At 43.9% G+C, this 11,316-nt stretch overlaps 1 protein-coding gene across 1 annotated transcript in view; it reads right to left on the bottom strand.

Annotated features, from left to right (window-relative positions):
* The window catches only part of LOC117807991 (interleukin-1 receptor accessory protein-like 1), a 194,735-nt gene that overhangs the window by 18,161 nt on the left and 165,258 nt on the right, over nucleotides 1-11,316 (bottom strand). The window contains exons 7-8 of the mRNA XM_034677361.1: nucleotides 10,150-10,282; nucleotides 2,050-2,195 (exon numbers count right to left, since the gene is read on the bottom strand). Of these exons, the coding sequence (XP_034533252.1) occupies nucleotides 2,050-2,195; nucleotides 10,150-10,282 (279 nt within the window). The remainder of the gene's footprint in view (nucleotides 1-2,049; nucleotides 2,196-10,149; nucleotides 10,283-11,316) is intronic.

The following is an 11,316-nucleotide window of genomic DNA, read 5'->3' as shown; positions in this document are numbered from 1 at the left end:
ACACGCACAAGAGAGGACTCGCGTGCATCGCCATCCATCACGGTGCACATTTAACCTCGTTGGAGTGTGCGATGCCCATTTCACTGCGGCGGCCATCAGCCTGACAGCTCCCATGATGAAGGATGATGTTCTGGAGAGCTAACGAGTGTGGCCCGCGCCGCTTCATCACGCCTGTCTGGGCGACGACCTTCAGCCGAAGCTACGGAGGGATGTACCCGCGAAAACAAACTCTGGGGCGGATTGAACGCAGGTCCCTTCCTCGCCCCCCTCCGGACGGAGACAGAGGTGTTGCAACTAACAGGCACTGCTAGCTTGGACCCCCCCCTCTCCTCTGCCCTCTCGCCTTGCTGCTCCTCTCCTCTGATATCTGGTCAGCGGAACGAGCCAGCTGCTCCTCAAGCAGCAGAGATTACAGCAAGGAGGCCAATTCTTCTCTGCCTGGCATCCATATTGAAGAGGCGCTGCAGAGGGACGGATTAAGACAAATTAGCTCCTGACGTCGAGAAAGCTGGATTTGATGGAGCCACTTGGCAATGGGCAATTCATCAACGCCTTCCTCTCTGTTCATTTCTGCATCTCTCTCTCTCTTTGTTGTCAGAGGAGATGGAGGGAGAGAAGAGGAAGTGGCAGAGGTAGTTTCTAACTTTGACTTCACTCCAGAAGTTGAATCAGTTCCTCTTCATTCCAGAGTTCTGTTTAAACGTTCCTTTACACATGCAGCGGTCTGCTCCACCAGCTGGTTCTGCTGCTGGAGGAGAAAAGCTGATCAGAGGACAAACTGCAACACAGAGAAAGTTGGTCAGGAGGACTTTCACAGTCCAAACTTCTGTGCTGGAAGAAGAAGTACAAGAAGTGGAAATGAGGACAAATCTCCATGCTAACGCTCAACACAAGAGGAGACACGCTCTGATTGATGTGATGAGGCGACCAAATTCATTTGAAGTGTCGTGTGCTGTTTTCACAGCTTCAAGAGACGAGCAGGGAAGACTTTGACGCCCTTTGAAAGGGGGTGTAAACACTGCCTGGCCTTGCTCTGCCACACTACACCACGAACGCAGCAAATAAAAACACGGGAACCGGTTGATTTCTGGGAGACACGCAATCCTGCAAGGACTGAGCTAATCTTCTCCGGTTTATTTTGAGATTTCAGCTGTGCAGCATAAACCCCTTTAATATAGCAAATGGAGGGGAACTGGGCTGCCATCAAAGCTGGATCCAAAGCTGCAAGCTTAAAAGAGAGGGAAAATATCTTACTATGTAAATGTATTCATCTCTGACAACTTTAAGGATGCAGAACCCCCCTTAGTCTGCTGAAAAATACAAAATCCATCTTATATAACCTCGCTGGAAAGGGTGCATCTCTATTTAAAATCATCACGGAGCCGGCTTCCACACAGGCGTCCTCAGTGAGGCGAAATCACAGAGAAACCTCAGAGAGCGTGTGTTTGCATAAAAAGACAGGGGAGGGAGAGAGAGAGGAGACAGTAGCCGCTGATGAATGATGAGAAAATGTCTGAGTGAAAGTTCGGCGATCAAAGGAGGAGTGTGTGTGTGTGTGTGTGTGTGAGTGTGTGTGTTTGATAAGGGAGGTCACCGCAAGACAGTCAAACCACTTGTCTGGCATCATAACACCGAAGGCTGCCTCCCTCCCTCCCTCCCTCTCTCTCTCATTGAAAGCATTTTTTTCTCTCACTGCAAACGAATGCTTCCTCAGGGTGAGCTGGATGAATAGGCTTCCTGCACTATCTACAACACTGTCGCCGTTTTTTTTCTCTCCTCCTCCCCGAGGCGAGAAACAACCGGTCAATTCCCAGAATCCCACTCGTTGTTCTTCTTTGTGCAGAGTAAATTGCTCGGAGAGATTCCCTCATTGTCAGAGCGAAGGCTGTGGTATTAAATGGTGTTTTTCACCTCCAAAGCAGTAACATGCTGTTATTAGATATCAAGGCTTCTGTATCCATCTTCTGGATTCATGCTCAAACACCACATTCAGCTTTTTTTCCCTCCGTCTTACAAATGAACCCGTGTGCTTGTTTGTGTTCGCCTCACCTTTCTTGTTAAGCTGGATGTTGGCCTGTCGCCGCCCGTTGCCGTTCTCCACGTAGCAGGAGTAGTTGCCCAGGTCGTTCTCCTCCAGGGAGTCGATGGTCAGAGAGATGGAGACCTCCTGTTCACCGAGGTGCTCACGGATTGACCTGCAGGGGGTGGCAGAGAAGAAACAGGGACACTTAGATTTGTGAAACAAGTGAGACCACATTCATTCAGGATCAGGCTTGTACCAGCTCTTAGTTATACTGCTATAGGCTTAGACTGACACACTGGGATCCTATCTCACCCCCTTCCCCCAAACCACTTACTTTAACGGTCCCAGTCCCATTAAAGTTACTAACCGTAGACCTTTCTGGAGTCCCTGAGCTCCCTTGTCTCTTAGGTTAAAGGAAGTTTGTCCTTGCTGCTGTAAGTTATTAAATACTGCGAGGTTCAATGCTCATGTTAAATTAAGGTGGAGTAAGACTGAGTCTTATCCTGTCTTGGTGTTGGGTCTCTGTTAATAATAGAACATAGAGTATGGTCTAGATTGAATGGCCCCATGATAAATCACTGATGATGTGTTCAGGTGCATCAGAAGGTGTATTGAAGAACTAGTAACCTGAATTGAAAAGTGGTACACAAACAAAGTATTATTATTGTATTTACTTCAGCTCAATGGGAGGTTTTTGAACCAGTGAGGACGCCCCCTGCTGGTCAGTAGAAAAGAGGAAGTTAAAGCTAGTTCTGCGTGGTCTTTACTTTGGAAATCAACCAGTCACATCCATTTCTAACAGCCGTTCATCAGGTACGACACCTGCTGAAGATCTGTCGGACAGAAACATATGACTCAATAACATGTCAGCACAAAGCGAGACGTGTGCAGGAGCCTTCCTCATTGTGATGAAATAGCAGCAGTGTGGAGCAGCAGCAAGCGGCACTATGAGGCTGAAACTGTGTGTAGATTTGGACCCAGACGGATCAAACAACACTGGACTTCTGTGATGTGGATTAGAGGAGGATTCACAGTTTGAGCCAAAGACAAATGTTGAACACGGAAAAAAAGAGCGAGACCATCAATTTATCAGAAAGGGCTCGGAGCTGCGCCACTGCTTCAACATTTCATAACTTGTGGTCAAAACACGTTGCACGGTGGAGTTTGAACACTGTCTGACTTCAAACTGCGTCATTACCGACTGAGGTAAACATCAAAGTGTCTTAAGAAGTCAAAAACAGAGAAATCAAACCGTGCAGAGCGCCACGGCTGGGGTTTTTAATTCTGCAGTGTTGGGTTTGCAGGTGAACTCTGAGACTGCAGACTCCAGACAACAATGTCACATCAGATGTTCAGAATGTGCGCTGAAAATAAAATAAAATATGGAGAATAATAAGGCGTCAGTCAAAAAGTCATACGCAGGGAGTGTTGTCTCTCTGATAAAATATGGATTTCTTCAACAGAGGGAAAAAGTTTGCCCCAAGGTAATCCAAGTCTTAAAATCCATAAATCATGACCTTGAATTCTCAGCTTTGTCTGTTTCCGAGGTAGAGGTAAGATGCATTTGTTTCACCGCTTTGTTCCAGCAACAAAAAGCACACAACATAAAAGTAGTGGGTGCAGTCCGTGCCTGACAAGCAACCGGCATCATACGAGTGACGACAGATGAAGAAGAAACCCTCTTTGTTGACTCGCTGGAGCTCTTGATGTGTATCGGTTGTGACATGTTGGTACGGGGATAATAGTGTGACTGTCATGATGCTCTACAGCGCTGACGTATCACACAACATTTAGCCACAAGGGTTAGAGCAAGGGGGGATAAACCTTTTGATGTTTTTGTTGCTTTGAATTCAGCCTTTTTCTGTTGGAAGTCTTTACGCTTCTACTCCCACAACAAAACACGCAAAAGACTAAAAGCCTCTGCTTTGACTTTTTAATCTCTGTGACTGCACTGCGAGGACAACGGGACACTGAGACTCGTTGAAGCTTGGCAGTGTGTTGTGTTTATTGGCATAAGAGGAAGCCTGTCTTCAGTATCAGTGTCTTTTTTCTTTAATGAAGCGCTTAAAGGAGCAGCAAATACTGAAAAACCTTTCAAATGTCATGATACCTCTTGAAGAAATGAGGCACAGGAGCTGCTGTGGTCAGCACAGGACTCAGACAACGTGTCTTTGTCTCCTTAAAAGCTTTTTAAAACCTGATTCAGCTGATATGATACAGAGAAGTTGTTCCAGTGTCTAGACTCTGACTTTAAATGGATTGGATCAAAAGCGGCTCCCGCCTCTAAAGATGAGAGGTGATTCTGCAGGAACTTGTGTTTTAACACGCCGATGTTTGGCAGGTGTAACGTTTATCGTGTTTAACATGCTCTGGAGTCTTTGAAGAGACTTAAAAGAAAGTCTAACGCGCTCTCACATTCAGAGAAATCTGAGTCGAGGATATCTGCAGTGAATGACAGAGACCACTGTTTACAAGACGTGTTGATTATTTCCCACCATGCACCTGGAGGACATTTACAACAAGTAAAAGAAGATGCTTTAGACCACATTAATACAAGTTACTCAACATAGCTCTGTGAAGCTAACTTATGCAAAACTGTACAGATTCAGGAGCATCATCTTTAAAAATAAGTGGAGCCAATATTGTTGCTAACAATTAGCAAATGCATACATAGATCCACAACTGTGCAATCAAATGCACAAACAAGTAGACCAGTTTGTAACCACGCCTGTGGAACAGCCTACCTGAGATCTGAGGGCTGCAAAGAGCATGAACATTTATAAAAGCAAACTCAGGGCGCCAATGGTCTAGCAATGTAAGTGTCCCCCATACAGAGGCTATAGCCCTTGTTGCAGAGGTCGCATGTTTGGTTCCAGCCTCAACCATTTTCTGCATGTTCTCCCCTGCTCTCTACTCCCCACATTTCCTGTCTCTCTCTAGCTGTCCTATCCAATAAAGGCGAAAAGAACAACAAGAAGAGAACAACAGGGAAACAAGGATGGATAAAAGAGCTGCATCTTTCCTGCTGCGCGAAAGTAGGGATGATAAACGAGGAGATTACCGTTGTTAAGGTTACAAAATTTGCAGCTATTTCAAAGCTCTGTGTAATGATGCACGGGGCTAATGGCGCGAAAAGGTACATGTGCCACTTGGGCATTCATCTGCTGGCTGCCGCAGGGCATCTGAATACAAAAACTCCTCTGATTCTGCCTGATCAATGAGCGCACTACACAAAGCAGATTGTGGAGAGGTGGGAGGATAAAGACTAACTTTAATACAAGCAGTGCTGCCATGGCAATATCTTACATTAGTGCTGCTAATAAGTGATATCCCACAAAGAAAATATCACACTTGCTGTGAAATGTCTTTATTGACCCCGCACAATGAAGACCCATTAGAGGTAATCATTGTCTGGCTCTGGACTGGCTGCTTCATAAAAACTAATCATGAAGAAGTGCTCTCTGCAGGAATCACAAAGGTTTCACTAGTGAGCGTTTGTTTTGTTTAAATCCTGCAAGCTCCTCACACACTCATCCTTCTCCATTGTGCGCTCAGTCAGGCAGAGACGTGAGGCCACACAAGGTTGGAATATAGATCCATGTTGATGGCTTTTTAAAGAGGCGGCGCCCATGTGTGACTCCACATACTCTGAGCTGAAACACTGTAAAAAAGAAATCCATCACTGTTTGCAAAAAGACTCCATAATACATGTTAGTGAACGTTTCAGAGGAGGGGGATTTGTGATGGTGCATCCCGGTGAGGGTTTGTTTGTGTGATTAAGAGACACAGAGTCCACCTGACTGCATCACCCTGCTCCTGGACTCACATGTCAGCTTCACCTTGTTGCAGCTTCTGGATATTTTAAATCTCCAGTTGAATGTTTTGGATGTAGTTATTTTTAACTTCCTGTAGGTGTCACACAAGCATCCTGCAGAAACACTTATTTCACAGCAAGTATTCTCAAGATGTGACACATTTAAATCCAAAAAGAAGCAGGGTGAGATTTTAATTTAAAGGAAAACACCACAGGAGGTAAAGTTTTGTCCACATGGGGGTGCCAAAGTCAACACAAACAGAAAGTTCCTTATGGGAGCTTTAAAAAGACAAAGAGGTTCGCATCTCTGCCTTTTTATTACCAAGTAGACTGGAATTAATCATTTTTCTTTTCAATCTATCAGCGAATTAAAACTGCAAAATATCACAGAACCAGTGAGCTAGCATGTGACTAACCAGCTGGGCTCCAAGTCAGAGTTATTGCAGAAGCCTGAGTTTCCAAACTGCATTTTCCAAACAGGAGTTATGACCAAAATACTTAAATCCAGCTGTGCTATGATGAGTTTAAGCTAATGCTGCATTTCTCCAAGACTCATCAAGCCTCCCTAATGATTTCTATTATTTGTTACAAGACGTGACAAAAACAACATTTTGAACAGCTCTGAAGGCGAAACATCAGCTGGAATTTCATGAACAAGCCCCCAAGGTGATGGAAAAAGCTAGTTTAGTGTAAAAATGCCCTGTTGCTCTGTGACCCTGACCCACAAAGACACGGGTTAAATGGAAAACTGGCGTGCTGAAAATCCCTCAAGGCAAAGGTCAGCTGGTATGTGTGAAAACGGAGTGTGAAAACAAGTGCAGAGAAAGACTTGAGTGACTTAAACATGGTGGGAATTTTAATAGATTGCTAAAGAAACACAAGATTGTTCCTTTTTTATTCTACATGATTAACTCAGTACTTAAATAAAGCGCTAGAGCTACGGATGGTTAGCTTAGCGTGACATAGGGCTGAAAACAAAAGCGTGGAGCGTGCCTGGTTAACACAAATAATCTATTACTTACAACCTCTTTCAGGCTTTACTGTCCTGTCTTTGCATCTCCTGACAAACACCCAGTGAGTCTAAGTAACAAATAACTCAGTTAAAAAAAATTCTGTCTCTGCAGCACTAATCTCTGTACTCTAAATGTTGGTTTAAAATATCGTTCAGGTGTACCTTAATACAGGAGGAAAACTTCATAAATGACAAAAACAGAACCTCAAAATAGTTGTAAAGGGTATCCATAATCTGTCCCTAAAGGATGGTCAAAAAGCAACTTGAAGGTACCTTAAAACATAACAACATGATGTTTCTGGTCACCCAAACACTGTCACTTTAAAGTATCACTAGGTGGTAAAAAACGAGCACCTGAAAGGTTTATAAGTATACCTACATTGTTTCAAAACAGAGCCGATTACCAAAGGGTACCTAAAAACTGTCTGTACACGCTATGAAGTGCTTGTTTTGCAGCACTAATATGCAGATGGAGCCTTGCCGGACTCTGTAAGTACCCAGATTTCCCATGAATATATCTGTTAGAGAATTAATTAGAGCTAAAAAATGAGATTTTACACTTGAACTGCTGCTCAAAAGGGTGCTACACCACCATACACCAGGGACGGAAGCTTCCTCTGGTTTAAACCCTCAGCAGCACGGCCCCCACGTCTGCGATTTCACCTCTTAGAACCTTGTGCTCTTGTTCTGCAGCCACGAAAAAATCTCACATCAACGCCGAATCTCAGCGGCTGAAACATTGTGCCAAAAAAGCTCCATTTCAGGTATTACAGGCAGCTCTTGAGGGAATACTCCTGTGTGATTAATTTCCATTTCAAAGCTAAAAGCTCAGGGAGTGATGTCAGGGAGTGGGTTTTGAAGTGGCGCACATTCAAATGGGAACAAAAAATAAAATAAATAAATAAACACGCAGGGAGACGATGTCACGCAGAGGCACACAACAAAAATATGCACTTGAAAAACTTGAATGTGCACATACTGTGGGCACCCACTGTTTGCACAAAAGTCCTCACTTCAGACACACAAACACATGCTTTTCAAGAAGAAACTCAGGGTCATGGTTCTGATCTCTTGGCTGGTTACCTCATTTGACTATCATATGAAAAATACTGCATCTAAGGCACTCTCCAGAATCCTTCCCTCTCATCTTTATTATACCACATCTCTAATGCCACCACCTGCCGCCCCTCCACCGCCGCATCCACCGCCCCCCTAAATCCTGTAGGCTCTAATTGGCCTGGTGTCCTTCACGACAGAGAGCGGCGCTGAGAGCTGGATGAAGCGTCCAAGAAGGCTAATGGAGACATCTCCAAATGCCAGGTCACCCACCGGGCCGCTAACTCTCCTCCCAGCCTTGTCACGCTGCTTACAGTTAACCTTTTCATTAGACGGCATTTGTAGACAACAGGGATTTTCTAATCATACGTCGGACCCGTCAAAGAAGTACAGAGGTGCACGACGTGAAAAGATGTTGGTGTGTGATGTGTGTTTTGCTGGAAACACCCAGCGCTAACGTCTATCTGAGCACATAATTAGCTGGAAGATTCCTGAACACTGAACTTATCATTTTGAAAGCTTCCTCAGTAATTTCAGAGGAATTAACCACTCATTATTACCCCTCTCTAAACTTGTTTCTACTGTTTGTGGAGGAGTCTGTCATCCCAGAGCTGGATTCAAATTGCCTGCCTGCACACAAAGAAGGGAGGGATGATGTAATCCAGCTCTACTGATTGCAGTTTGAGAATGACATTAAGGATATATCTACACATTATGGCTCCCTAAATATCAAAACATACTGGCTTTAGTTAGTCAAGTAATTCGGTTTCATTTACCAAAGTCAAGGGTGTTTGTCTCTGGATAATCAGATATACTTTTTAAAATGTATCAAAAGTGTCTCAAATAAGAGCCTCAGGCTTCTATTTGAGGCGAAATCCATTTCACCTAGAAAGATTTGGAGAAGATTATACATTACTTTATGGGATGGGCAATGATTTTCGGATATTCGTTCCCTTGGTGAACATCGAAGAGTTACTTAACCCAAAACAACGTCTGTGTTACTGTCACTGGGATCTCTGGGAACTTGAAACTACCAAAACAAAACAGGAAGTCACTTTGAAAACCATTTCCAGGTGTGTGGATTCAGGTGTCACCAAGATATTCTAAGAAAGTAAATATTTGGCTTTTCTTTCTCTTAGTCAGATACAGAAATCTCAGTAATGGCTACTGCATGGAACAAAAACTCAAGATCAAATTCCCTCACTCTTTTCTATCCTCTAACTTATTCCTTGAACCTTCCAGTGATGACGTTTGAAGACGAAGGCGCTCAATACTGGATCATTTGTGTCTCATCTGTGAGACGGTGACCACATCAGCGCACAAACACACCACATCCAGTTACTTTATGTTAATCCTGAAGACACTCTGATGTCTGTGCAGATCTGAACTCCATCTCTCTGATTCACTCTTCGTGGAACATACTTTATAATCCTCTTTTCTTGGGGAGGTCTCTGGTGTTTATCGAGCTCTCACTTCATCTGAAATAATCAACCGTGTCTGTTTGAATAAGAGCGACACAGAGATAAATCAATGCAGTTTCTCAGCAGACAGAAAAGGTAAAAGTGTTGTATTGTGCTAACAGATGGATCTGCGTGATTCACAGGTTTGGTATTGATGGACAGAGGACTCCTACATTAATGAGGATAGATTTAGAGCAGATGAGGACTCGCCTGTAGCTCTGATTTGAAGATTAGAAAAAAAGATTGTTAGGACCCATCGTTAGTCGAGTCCCCGAAGTTACATAAACCTAAAGCAACGAGAGCTGCTTGTCGCCCAGCTCCAGGCAGTCTGCGTGCCTGCCTGCATGTTTGTTACCTGATTTTGGAACAAACAGACTTCTGATCGAGGCGCCCAAAAAACGGAGGTCACCCAACTGAATCTGAGACCAACACGGACAACCATTTGGACTCCCCATCTGCTGCGCCGCTCTGCTGTCACCGCCTCCACTCGCATTTTAAAGTAATCGCTGATCACTGATGGAGCGACGCCTGAACTGTGCATACATATTGTGCAGGATAAGGAATGCATAGCTGTCTACATTATTGAACAGACACATAAAGCATTCATGGATCATTTGAACCATGAGGGGTGCCTTTTGTTGTTCTGTGTGTTGATGCACTGTTTAAATAGGTGTTTACAAGTACAGCATCAGGGTCTTTTGAAGTGAGAAGAGGTACCTGCAGGTGTTTCTGCAATTTCTCTCAACCCATTTGGTCTACTTCCCCAAATTCCCCAAAGTCTTACTTGATGTCGGTCTCCTGAACCCGCTCCTCATCCAGATCCTCGATGAACTTGTCCCCTTTCATCCAGTAGATGAGTGGACTGACGTCTCCGCTGTATCCAAAGAAGGCTCTGCACGTCAGGTTGACTGGACTACCTGTAAGAAAAGAGATGTTCCCGTTTTAGAACTTCCAATTTCACTTTATTTTCTGCACAACAGTAAACAAAACTGCAACAAATGTTTTAAGCACAACAGGTGGTATCAGACTTTATAGAAACAGAGCGCAAGAAACTAGAGTGAAAAGCAGCAGTAGGAACAATGGAACCATTATACTACACCAGAACAGACGTCACTTTGATATGGATATGATTGGACATAATTTCCTGTGACAGTCTAACAACATCAACTTCAAAGCTGTGCTTTATTTTCTGCCTGCTAGACACTGATTCAGAAGAAAAGCAGCACTTTCTATGAGCCTATTGTTTCCTGTTTGATGGACTCTGTCACCCTTACATCGATAAATGTCAACTGTATGCAAACAGTGATTACATGTACAGTCTTCTGTATCTTAAAGCGCTCATGAGGTGTTTTTAACTCATTGTGAAACAGGTTAGGCTTCATAATGAGGACTTTAAGCAACATGACTGATAAACATGATAAACAAAGGGCTGGAAGAATCAGCGATGATAGTTTCTGGATTTCTTTTTGCTGAAGATTCACAAAGTATGAGAGCAAAACTACGGATGAAGTTGGGGAGATGGAAAGAAGATGGGCAGTACAGCACAGGATCAACTTTATATCATAAAACTGGGACTTTGCATACTCTAGTTGGACGAGGGGAAGTGGAACTATCTATCCAGTGATATGTACCCTACATAAGTGAAGACCACTGCTGTACCAAATGGCCGGCAGCCTCTGCGTGCCCCTCAGATGGAGGATAATTGATCTGAATTAATGAAAAACAGAACCCAGACTTCGATAATTACACATGCTCTCTTTCAAGTCACCCTTAAATAAAATAACAGCCTCCCTGAAACCATCAGCATCTCCTGAGGTGCCATCTTAAACTATCCTAGACCCCTTCTCTATTCCCTGATGGCCTCTTAAACTTTAAATCACTCTCTTGAATCCCTCTTTCAAGGAAACTCAGCAGCACTTCTGTACCTTCATAAAAGCTATTATACTCTCCA

Source organism: Notolabrus celidotus, chromosome 24 (genome assembly GCF_009762535.1).
Source record: "Notolabrus celidotus isolate fNotCel1 chromosome 24, fNotCel1.pri, whole genome shotgun sequence".
Lineage (NCBI taxonomy): Eukaryota > Metazoa > Chordata > Actinopteri > Labriformes > Labridae > Notolabrus > Notolabrus celidotus.
This window is presented reverse-complemented; position numbering and strand designations above follow the sequence as displayed.